General features: G+C 49.7%; 4 protein-coding genes across 4 annotated transcripts; 2 read left to right on the top strand and 2 right to left on the bottom strand.

Annotated features, from left to right (window-relative positions):
• Positions 1-4,235: 4,235 nt before the first annotated feature.
• On the top strand, positions 4,236-5,540 carry HO173_008301 (uncharacterized protein; the record flags this gene model as incomplete). Its single annotated transcript, XM_037310201.1, has 3 exons — positions 4,236-4,963; positions 5,015-5,346; positions 5,407-5,540. 3 exons carry the CDS (start codon positions 4,236-4,238, stop codon positions 5,538-5,540), a joined length of 1,194 nt encoding a protein of 397 aa, XP_037162787.1.
• A 3,206-nt stretch (positions 5,541-8,746) lies between these two features.
• Positions 8,747-9,340, top strand: HO173_008300 (uncharacterized protein; the record flags this gene model as incomplete). Its single annotated transcript, XM_037310200.1, has 1 exon — positions 8,747-9,340. The coding sequence occupies one exon, from the start codon at positions 8,747-8,749 to the stop codon at positions 9,338-9,340; it is 594 nt and encodes a 197-aa protein (XP_037162786.1).
• Positions 9,341-9,385: 45 nt separating this feature from the next.
• Positions 9,386-10,658, bottom strand: HO173_008299 (uncharacterized protein; the record flags this gene model as incomplete). The annotated part of the gene is made up of 4 exons (XM_037310199.1): positions 9,386-9,455; positions 9,725-9,757; positions 9,856-10,046; positions 10,107-10,658. 4 exons carry the CDS (start codon positions 10,656-10,658, stop codon positions 9,386-9,388), a joined length of 846 nt encoding a protein of 281 aa, XP_037162785.1.
• A 23-nt stretch (positions 10,659-10,681) lies between these two features.
• HO173_008298 (uncharacterized protein) lies at positions 10,682-11,053 on the bottom strand (the record flags this gene model as incomplete). The annotated part of the gene is made up of 1 exon (XM_037310198.1): positions 10,682-11,053. The coding sequence occupies one exon, from the start codon at positions 11,051-11,053 to the stop codon at positions 10,682-10,684; it is 372 nt and encodes a 123-aa protein (XP_037162784.1).
• Between the last annotated feature and the right edge of the window lie 802 nt (positions 11,054-11,855).

Raw genomic sequence — 11,855 nt, 5'->3', positions numbered from 1 at the left:
CGGAGAAAGCTGTCCGACTCCGCGGCTCTGGTCTTTCTCTTTCCTCATCTTCAACGTCAGTGATCATCCCAGGCAAATTAATCTGCTTCACGTCCCTCTCAGGATTGACCAGTAATCATGAGAGCAGCTAGTTCGGTAGGAGCCGATCCGTCGGCAGCAGGATTTGCGGCCTGCCAGCCGAGCCAGCCTCCATGAGCTACGAATAGCTCCTCGGGTCTTTGATTAGACATTTTTCCTACAATTTACCATCAGTCCCTGTGTGATACCGACAAGAACCTCTTGTCGGCCAGCCCATTTGGTCCTTCAGTTAGGGATCACAACTCGAAAGCCTTTGACAAGCTCAAGGGTGTCTTTCGACGGGCTCTAACGGCATTAATGGCACACGTGATCGAAATTCTCTGGACATGGTCGTGCTTGGGCTGAACAGTGGAACTGCTGAGGACGGCATGGATTGTGCCATTTGTCACTCCAAGCAGCAGTCTCCAAGCTCTCCCCTTGAATTGAAGATTTTCCAAGTATGACGCCGATGCTTCGAGTTGCACAAAAGACTGACGTGTGCTTCGCAGCACGACGAGCTATCTGTACCAGAAAATTTGAAGAATTAAGTGCTTCGAATGCTTCGAGAAGCTGCTACAACCCCGTCCGCGATGGCACAGCTCAATATTCAATTGGGTGAAATGTTCGGCCAGTCCATATCAGACTTCTGCGAAGAATACAATATTGACATCAACATGCTGGATTTGATGGGTAGTCATGGTCCGGCGATCTGACTGTTGCTTATGCGCAAGGCCTCAAGATCATCTCCATGGCGAGGGAGCTATCATCAGCGGTATGACAGGGATCACTACAGTCACCGAATTCAGGACTTGCGAAAAGGCTGTGGGGAGACAAGGCGCAATCCTAGTCGCACTATTGGACGGTATTCTTTCACACCACCCTACGAAGTGGCAGATATACTCGGAGGCATTGCCAATGTCTGCTTCATCCCTCCAGATAGTGAAGTCGGCATACACAAGATGATTGACTGGGATTGCGGACATTGAAATGTGTTTATCGATGCAGCCATTAGGTGTTTTTACGAATGTCAGCTGAAACATGGCAAGCATGCTGAATGGGCACGTCAATGCAATGTCGATCAAGTGGTGTTTGACAAATTTTGGGACAACCATCCCTGTGTCAACCAACCACGCGCCAGAGACGACGGGCTAAGAAGTGTTCGGCGATGGAGAAGCTCAAGCTTTGATTGACGAGTGTCTCCAAAGGCGCGTCAAAGTATGACACTGTTGCTACCATCACCCGCATCACAGCCCAGAACATCGTACGACAATACCACACCTTTGGTCCAAAGATAGCCTTCGAGAGATCCGTGGACATCCACATCTGTGGTGGAGGCTCTCTCAACCCTGCAATCATTCATTCATTCACTGTTGAGACTTGACCACCGTCATCGTCTTGCACCAGTTTGCCTTCTTACACCCTCCACCTTCTTTACATCCTCCACCTTCCCACATCCTTCGTCCACATCCGTGAGAGGTTGAGGCTTGACAGGCCGTAATTTATCACCAAGGACTTTGAGCAAAATTCTGGGACTGACAGGCTCCTTGTCCAAGAGATACCTCACTCCTGACGTCAGATGACGGTGCTTCTCTTCAGTCTTGGCTTTCTGGACAACAGAAACTCGCAGTTCACACGCCTATGATAACCGAAGTGAATCGATTACTTGTTTTCCAAACATATCCTTAACATGGCCGCTTGGAAGTCCCCGCGTGTAGCTTTTTGCAATGCTTTTGGCACTAGTATTTTGTTTATTGGAGACTCACCCGTACTTTGCTTGCCGCTGAATAGGTTGCCGACCGCTTCTCTTAAGGACACTTCTAATCGAGGGCCCTGATTATTGGACAGAATTGTAATAGACTCTCCGAGATCCAGAAGCGCCTTTTCCTGCCTTCGGATCAGAAGAAGGCAAAGATCCAGATTTGGGCTGATCCAGGCTTGTGAGACGGCTGCGCTGGGGTTACGGTGAAAGACGTACACAGCCGATAACCAGTATCATGAATGAAAATTGCTCTGGCGCCTTTTTTGCATCGAGACCGCTACGTCTCGATATCCCATCGTTCTTTCGCCAGCGTCATACAATCTATCGAGTCCGGCTGGATCAAATGCTGCCGTGTATGGCCTGAGAATATGCCTCCTCAAGTCAGAAACAAAGACCCCACATTGTATTGCATTGCTCAATTCGAGTCATTCACTTCTCAAGTACAACCAATCAGGATGCCAGAGTGACGATGGATGGGTGGACAAATCCGACCTGACAGAATTATCAGCGGCCAGCCTGAACAGACAGTTGAATAGACAAAGAAGGCTACTCAAGTGGCCTGGCACGAATTGGAATACCCTAGATCTGGGCCAAGTCCTATCAACGGCGTCAATGGTTACAAAACAGAGGTGAACGGAAAGTTGAATGAATCGAAAACGAACAAAAGCGGTCGATAGCGCAGCGTTCCAGCGGATGAGGAGCACATGAGGAAGAAAGCAAAACGTCTATTGGTTCCCACGCCCGATCTCGCCTCTTCGGAAGCGATGAAGAAGACCTTTGAGGATCTTCTGAGTCGTGAAGCTGCTGAACCTTCTAAGCGTGGAGCTCGCGCTTGATTTTGCATTTACACAAAGCGAGATTATGGCAGGTATGCAACCTGCTCTAACACTGCATTCAGTGTGAGGGCAGTACATACATATCTTGATGGAACGAGGAAGGGACTTGCGATTGAAGCGTTTGGAGGTCATACTGCTTACTACGTTAGATACCCTTAACCCATATCAACACTTCCAATAAGCCGAGACCATTGGATATTCTAATCTCTCCGTGTCGACTTATCGTCGGTGAAGTTGACAATCGTGGCACATCGCCTTCTTAATCATCAAACGTTGGTTCAACTAAGTCTTGCAGGGACTCACGGTGTAACAGCTTCACGTGAGAAACTCCTTCTACAACATGCGATTTATATCAACTCGAGGGCCGGTCTACTTGACTGCTTTGATCGATCTAAGCGTGTACAAAGTCTACTCAGTCCTCTTAAAGGCCTCGTGGGGAGTGTACTTCTTCATGCGGCTGTAACACCCATGGTCATTAATAGCATGTACCTTCCCCTGAAAACATCTTCATGCTCATAAGGGTGAAAGAAGATTACAATCAATTGCCACAACTTTCATACTCCCCCCCCCGGAACCTTTGCTTGTCCCCGTGCTTAACTTCCTGCAGCATCACGTCGCTGTCGCTTGTTCTGACAGTCAGGAATGTTGTTCTGATTCTTTCCATACTCCGGAGGTGGTGGCCTCCCGTTACCTTTCGGAGGCCGTGATACGCTCGGGAGCTTGATCCTTGCGACTGTCCAGCATACGATGAAAAGCCCATGATCCACATACTACCTGCAGGCTGAGCTACTAGATACCTGTTTCATCTCTATCGACGAATTCGGCGTTCCTTCGCCAGGAAAGGAGCTGGTGACTTTCGCCTTGCAGGGAATGGAGGCGGTACTTGGAAGACCGGTCGCTGTACCCATCGACTCTGATATCTTGACGCCGCCGTTCATCGCTGGAAAAGTTGCGCTGGGGAAGGAGTGGAGGCGGTTGATGACAAGAGCGTGGGGCTTTGGTAATGGGAAGGATCTGCCGATGGTTGAGGAGCTCATATTGACGGAGAAGTACTACATGTGAAAGGCCTATCAACGCACATTCAAGTATACCGTGGTGATCGGAGTACGATGAGAGGCAAACACAATAATATGCCGCATTTAGAACAAAACTGGGACTGCTTTACAGTTCTAGAGTCCATACTGATTTCTTGACCGTTGTCGAAGTCTTGGTGGACTTGCATGCACCCTCTGTTCGAATAAGTTTCGACCCTGAAATACCTTAAAACATTGTACGCATCATGCCGCCGCTATTTGCAACGACATGACTTTCAATATCTTAGATTCTTTGCGGCTACTCCTATCTCGAACGACATTAAAGATCTGTTCAAAGGCTCCGCCGATCTCAATACATTCTCACCTTGGCATCACCTCACAAAGCAAAGCGCATTCGCGCCTAAGCCTAGCTCGCCTTTGAAAACGGGGCAGTGAAACAAGTGAAATGCAGGCTTGAAGAGTAGATATACACTCATACGTTCCAGTATCCTCGAGCTATAGCTTATCTCACCTTCTGTCCATCACACACCTGCTGCGCTGTCGACCACCATGGCGAGTTCGAGCAGCGCCAGCATCCAGGTGCTCAACCGGATGTACCGCGAAGCGGGTGTACCAGGAACTATCCTTGACAAGCATCACACTTCATGGACTATGGAACAAATCCGGGATATTCTCCACTTCTACGGTGTGGGGGGGCGTGTTGTTGCTGCAAGCACGAATCTAACAAAGCTGGAGCTGATGCGTAGGCTCGCTCCACTCGTTGAGGAACGCGGACTCACACGTTTCGATCGCCTGGAGATCGCGCGCTACAGTCGCGGAGGTGGCGGTCGTGCAGGTGGTCCACGTCCACCTCAGAAGCCCGTTGTTTTGCGGACGACAGCCTCGGGAGGTAATCATGATACTCGCATCCTTGCAGAAGTCAAACAGAGTCCACCTACCACGCCAAGCAATGACGAGACAGCACAGCAGCTTGCACAGCCTACGTGGTCCACAAACGAGCCACCCGAAGCTGTATCGGCTCGAGATGTTACGGGCGCGGAAGCCTCTAATCCTCCCTGCGCCGTCTGCTTCGAGGACTTAAGCACGCAAACTTCTCCAGACCGGAAGATCACTAATTCTTGTAGCCACGAGCTGGATGTCTGCAGACCTTGCCTATCCAGATCGATCTCTACACAGTTTACTAGCAAAGTCTGGAATCAAATCGATTGCCCAACCTGTGGCGAGAGGCTAGACTTCCATGACGTGAAAGATTTTGCCGAATCCGAAATTTTCGAGAGGTAGGATCTACAAAAGCGATTTCCTAAGAGTTTCCCAACTGACAGGTGCAGATACGACAATCATTCGCTACGAGCGTTCTTATCGGAGCACCAGGAGGGTCAATTTCAACAGTGTCGTTCACCGGGCTGCCAGTCGGGCCAGCAGTGTTTTCCCGAGCAAGACAGCTACATGATCTGCCAGACTTGCAAGGGTCAGACATGCATTAACTGCGATACTCTGTGGCATCCTGGTATGACTTGCGTTGAGACTGAGGCTGCAAGAAAACGCATAGAACATAATGCCGAGGAAATCTCTGCAAAAGAATACCTTGCAGTCAACTCAAAGCTATGCCCCAAGTGTGAAGTTCGTGGTCAGAAGGTTGAAGGCTGTGATCATATGAGGTGTAAGTATAGCTCATCCGCTCCATAGTCATGGTCATTCTCTAAATAGAATCAACTCGCAGGCCCAAGATGCCACCACGAATACTGTTGGGTCTGCCTGGTTGATTATGGCGTAATACGGCAGCGCGGCAATGGACAACACCTCACCGATTGCCGCTACCACACCAACAATCTAAATCAAGGCTTAGGACATTGAACCAAGGAGCCAAAATACAGGACATTTGGCAGAGAGGCTAGATCATACTAGCTTGCTAATTGCAGGCTCCGAATCTAGATAGAAGTCACAGAAAGAGCTTTCTGAAATTGGACTGGCTTGCTGGTACCCATCGTGGTGCTCAAGCTCAACACAATTCTGGGCACAGGTGTTGTTATCTTTTTCCAGCGGCTAATAGATAATAGTACTATTGCGAGTGAAGGAAATTCTCAATCATACTCTTTAATCTCAGCAGCGAGAGTTGCGGCTTTCGGTGCGGAACAGAGATAGATAGAAATGCGTTAGATAGGAATGGAGCGCTTTGTGCGCTGGAACCTTGCCTCCCCAAGATGTCTCGTTGCTCCATCGAATCGCATAACAGAGACTTCTTTGCGCAGTTGCTAAGCATGGAGGATAACAATGTGAGCGGGGCATCTTCGAAGTCATGGTTGTCCGTAAGATTAAGATGACCTTCGCACGCCAAATACGCTTATCGTCTCCTGACTCGGCGTCCTGTCCACGGTCCAGACTTTCCCTGATGTCACTTCCTTGGACCTTCAAAACTCATGCAAGTCTCGTTAGTTACGATTGCGTTCCAAAACCCTCCGTGAAACACATGTCCAGTTTAAACACGTCGAGAACACCTGCATGAATCATGTCGTGTGGAATCTATGATACAGAGGAGTGAGCTCTCACTATATCAATTTCTACTTCCTTCGTGGTGGTCCTTTGAACTTTTGCTGATGGAAGCCCTAGAGCTCCCTGTCTGGAAAAGTGCGTTCCGGAAACACGTTGTAAGTCTTGTCTCCTGGATATCCGCAGAGTAAGCACCTGCATGAATCATTATGAATGTTCCACAAAGAGAGCTTTTCGTGGGCAAATGAAGATGCATCAGGAACAGCTCGAAATAGACAGCGACTGACTTTCTGCACGGCAAAAAGATTGCATAAGAATGGCCATCGTTGGACCGTTTGGAAACCAGGTGCTCCGAACAGGAGATAAAAGCACTGTTCACGATAGTCGTGATCCAACCACCATCTCCCTTGTAACATCATGGCTGAACATGGATTGATAGTCTTCTGTACAAACACAGATGTGATTTACGAAATGGACCTAGGGTTTGTCCACGGGCTTCATGGCGACAGGGTGAAAACTTGGAGTAAAAAGGGGATCCTTTGGGCCCGAGATCTTCTCCCAGATGATATTTTAAATGCGAGACTGGTTACATGGAAGTACCTCGCATGCGTCATAACTGTTACCGTCTTGACGACCGGTCATCTTTACCGTACATAGCTTGGGCGGTATTGTGATGAACAAGGTACGTAATGCTCCGATCAATCATCCGGCAACCATATCTAGAGAGCTAACTAACGAAAGTGATCTCTCCCAAGGCATCGATCAAAGCTTTTGAATATCACAACTATGGACACCATCCCGAAGCAGCATGGATACTTGCGTGCCCCAAAGGCATAATTTTCATAGAAACGCCACACGGAGGGAGCAAAAAGAGCAACATCACGGATTTCGTTGCCAAAATCGCCGATTGGATGTAGAGGAGCCGAATGTAAAGCTATTTTGGGACTCTTAACCAAGAGTCTGATGTACTTGAGCACCAGCAAATATCATTCTCCAACATTAGGCAATGAACTCCGCATTGTCTGCTTCTACGAGGATAAAAATAGGCTTTCCTCATCCGTTAGGGTAAGTAGTCAATGTTCTTCATCAAGGCTCGCTATCTGTACTCAGTACAGATCTGCTTGATATGCATCCTAAGTTGCAGTCAATGAGAAACTTAGCATCCAAGATCGCGTGAAGATGTGCATGAACTACAGGTCCTCGTCATCTTTTTCATATCTCGTTACACAGATCGTACCACGGTACTCAGCTGTCACGGACGAGTCTTCAATTAGATCCTTTGGGATCTTCCAAGATCGTTTGGACATGTGTAAGTTCGCCGGTTCATAAGACACAGAATATAGACATGGGTATTACCAAACAAATCAGATTCTGGAGCAAGATGTGAACGCTGGATCGCTAGGTGTATAATCTGTCACAATGAATCCGCAAGCGCTTACGGATGGAAGTCCAGAACTCAAGACCTCATCATACTGGAGAGTAGAGTACGTTTCCCTACCTAGGAAAGGCGAGCTTTCACACTACTGACTGGAGCTGAAGAGGGCAAGAGGCTAAGATCAAAAATATCGACTTACAAGGCATTTGCGACCGTTACCGACATATCGCTGAAGCACGCGAGAGTACTTTCGAATGCATCTTTGGCAGCGCCCAGCACAACCTTACAAAATTGGCGACAAGGCTGTAAAGGAATCTTCTGGATCAGTGACAAGGCAAGATTGGGAAAAACCACGCTCACAGAACATATTATCAAGGACAAGCAAACGACGGCCATGCTCAACGACAAATCTGAAGACAGGGACATTTGTTGAGATTGTCTTGCAAGGTTTTTCTTCGAACTCCACGCGGAACCCATGTTTGGGCCTGCTCCAGTTCATCTTGAGGCAAACCCCACGGCATCTTCCAGGGTTGGTATCCGTGGTCCTGCCTTATAGCGATGATGGCAGTCTTACCAGCACAGGGAACCGGACAAGGTCTCGGCCTGATCTTGAGTCAGCTTTCACGACTCTCGTTCAACAAACAAAGGCCAAGGCCCGTGTTTAGGAATTTATTGACGCTCTCGATGAATGTGCAGATTGCGGAAGATACGATACCTTTATCATCTTTTACAAAAGAGTAGCGACTTCCTTCGAAGACAAGCAGTTCCGCATTATGGTCTGTATCTCAAGCCGAACCTTGCCTGAATTCAAACCCCACTTCCCAGATATCAGTGTTGAACGCGCTTACTGATAGGAACACCAAACACTAGGTACGAGATACCGTTTATCGATCCATCTATCTTGAGCACAACTTCTGTGCGAAGGTAGAGTTCACGTTTAGCCGGCATTATCATACTTAGTGTCTCTCGCGAGGTGGTATGTAGTCACGACGTCCAAAATTGACTGGATTCAGAATCCTCCTCAGTTGGGAACAAGTAGTAATCAGACCTCAAAATTCGATAGGGTTCAGCCCGCTTGCCTGGCATATTAGGTGCCATGCAAGGGACATCTTCTAATCAGGAAACGCTGTGGCCCCTTGATGCATTAAATCCGAAAAAGTTCCCAGATGAAATGGAAAATCCTCCACCTTCATGACCAATGACACCCTCTCACCCCTCCACACAGATCAAAACCCCATGGCGCTGGCTCACCACCAAGACCCAGAAGAAAAACAGTGACAACAACAATAACAACAACAATAAAAAGCGCGCCACAGCCACCCCCCAGCCTACCAGCACCAAAAGAAATTCCTTCACCAACCACACAATCCTCCCTAAACCCCAAGCGGCCGTCCATCGACTGCAGGAGCTCAAAAGCCCGCCTCCGAATCCCATACCACAGTCGCAGTCTTCGTCCGGCCCCGACGGCCTTGGCTTCAAGTCTCGACCCCTGTACAGACGAACTCGATCCTGTCCTGCGACGACGGCTGAAGACGACGGGACCACGGGCGGTGCGCGTGGTGGGAAGATGGCGCGAGCGGAGGCGGTGGTGGGGGAGGTGGGGGAGGCGTCTGGTGCGGGTCGTGCTGGACTGAAAGGTGAGGGTGGGGGATGGAGGATGGATTTCGCAAGAGGGAGGGCCGGTGAGGGCGGAGGAGATGCTGGTGGTGGAGGTGGTGGAGGGGGTTCTGGGGGTGGAGGAGAGGATTCTAGGGCTGGGAGAGGGGGCTCTTCTGGTGGTGGCTGTGGATAGGGACCCTCGGAGGGGAGTTCTTGGCTGGGCTCACTTTCAGTCTTGCTACGAAGTAAGCTTGGAGAGTGCTGTGGATGGTTCCGTGTCACCGAATTTGGTTTCGAGGCCGCCTTTACTGTATGTAATGAGCGTCACCCGGTGGCCTTTAAAGACACTCTATCCGCAAGGTTAGCATGGAGAGAGGCGACAGACTGTTGGGGTATGGGCTCAATCCAGTAAAGAGATGCACGGTGGAGTCGTAGCAGACGTTTACTCAGGTATAGAACGTTGATCCTTTTTCGGAAGGATCTGAACTGCGAAAAAGACGGACTTCGTTTCATTCATTTCAGAGCGGCAATGTCTATTTCTATAGCTTTCCGCGACTTTTTCTTCTCTTTGGCCTACACTGGCTTATGCTTCAGCATTATCGTCGTATATCTGTGCCCCGAGTGTTAGCATGGAATATCCGATTGCCGTGCCAGTGGTAGACGAAGCACACTAGATCGTCGGAACGAAGAACAAGCAAATGAACTTACGTGATAATTCCAACAATAGCAAGCAGAAACCCAACAACGCTCCCGTCAGCCGCGGTATTACCACCAACAACCCAACCAAGCGTAACAATGGAGACAGTCTTGACGTGCCCGACCACTGTACTGCTCACAGCGCCAGCCTCGTTGATGATGTAGAACTGCGATATGTTGATCACGCACGCACAGAGTCCGCTCTGTTTCCGCCATCAGCCCTCGTCATCGCCCGAAATTCCGCATTTGCAAGCAAAGCTCACCAGAAGCACCAACATCCACCCATTCAGCGGCACTTCCTGGAAGACGGGAAAGCTGTCAGTCCAAGGGATGATGTACAGCAGCAAGGCCGATCCGATCGGCGCCTGGTTCGACAGCAGCTGCATGCTGTTCATGCCGAACTTGGCATGGTACACGCCCACCCAGACCGTGTAGACGGCGCTGCTCAGGACGCCGCCGAAGGCGAACACCACCCCGGGCAACGACGTCGTTTGGCCGTCGTCACCCTCGCGGGCCCTCGCGTTGAAGTAGGTCGCCATGCCCACGCCGGCGCAGATGGGCAGGAGCGCGAGGACGGCGGTCCGGGGCAGCGTCTTCTGGTACAGGAAGAAGTTGAGCGCGGCGACGGTGGGCGTGAGGAGGACGCGGCAGATTTGGTAGAAGGGGATGGAGGAATAGGCCAGGGAGAAGTTTTGCAGTATCACGTTCAGGCACATGGCGGCGGCCAGAGGGAGCATTTCGAGGATCTTGGCCCGTTTGGGCTCGAAGAAGCCGAAGCGGGGGCGGGAGAGGAGGTAGAGGAGCGTTGCGGTCATGAAGAAGTGGTAGGATGCGAAGGTTAGTTGGGCGTGTTTGAAGAGGGTTGACGTGAAGAGGGATTTGTTGGTGAAGACCTGGGATCCCGATTAGAAATGAGTTGCTCTGCGATCAATTGCGGTGTTAGAACAATACGGTTCCCTACTGTACATACAATACCAATGGTAGCGAGGGCGTTTGCCAGCATCCATAAAAGCAATTTGGCCCGGCTAGCGCTGGGTGGATGCTGATCTTCTTGTTGACTCGGCGGGCTCGGTGGGAGTAAAGCTTCTTCGTCGCCGGGCTTCTCACTTGCAGCTGGTTCAAACGAGGATCGGGGTTCAGAGCCTGATGACGAAAAGGGCAGATCTTTGGGGTCAGCCAAGTCCCCAGGTTGGATCGTGATTGTCGCCATGATTTGTAACAACTTAGATTTAAGAGCTGCGAGTGTTGCTGAGATGTTGTAGAAGATGTGGTCACTTCAATTGCTTTCAGTTTCCGCCAATCATTGAGGTATGTGGCGATGAGCAAGGGACCCCCAGGGATCATCCCTTCCTCTTTCATTTTCACTCAGCCAATCACGGTGCAATACAATTCGTGCATAAGTGAGGGGCAGCGTGCAGGTAGGAAAATCTGGAAACCAATCAGTCTCGACTTCGATGACTGATCGTCGGAGATAAGCTGTTCAGTGGCTCAGTGTGGGTGCTCAAGGTGAACTGGCGCAGAGAGAAGATACCTTTGAACTTCCCAAGCAAAACAACCTCTTAAGAATTCACCAAATGTCCTTACGTTAAAGTGGTTACAATTGAATCCTGAACGTGGCTCTTTCTGGTGTGACTCGTCACTCGTTGACACCTGGTGCTGGTGGTGTCGAAGATTGTTGGCTCGTGAGCTGAATCATTACCTCTAAGTCTGTTCGACGCACGGCGATCCTAAAATCCTGTAAGCGTCTCTATTGGTCAATGACATAATGTAGGTAGAAGTGTGTGCAGGATCGAATGCGCGACTTTGTGTCTTAGTGCCGCTCATTCTGCTCGACGATGTAAGCTGCAATTGAGATACCGATAACGGATTTCGGTTTCGCTTCAAACTTTGGCTGCATCGTTAGTTCCCAGACCCGATTGTGTAGAGTGTGAAGAGCGGGTACTATTCTCTTCTATATCTCTATGTTGTACAGTAACGCGAATCCTCGTGACGCCGAGAAATAAACAATGCGA

Source organism: Letharia columbiana, assembly GCF_014066305.1.
Source record: "Letharia columbiana isolate WasteWater2 chromosome Unknown Sc0000030_s1, whole genome shotgun sequence".
NCBI lineage: Eukaryota > Fungi > Ascomycota > Lecanoromycetes > Lecanorales > Parmeliaceae > Letharia > Letharia columbiana.
This window is presented reverse-complemented; position numbering and strand designations above follow the sequence as displayed.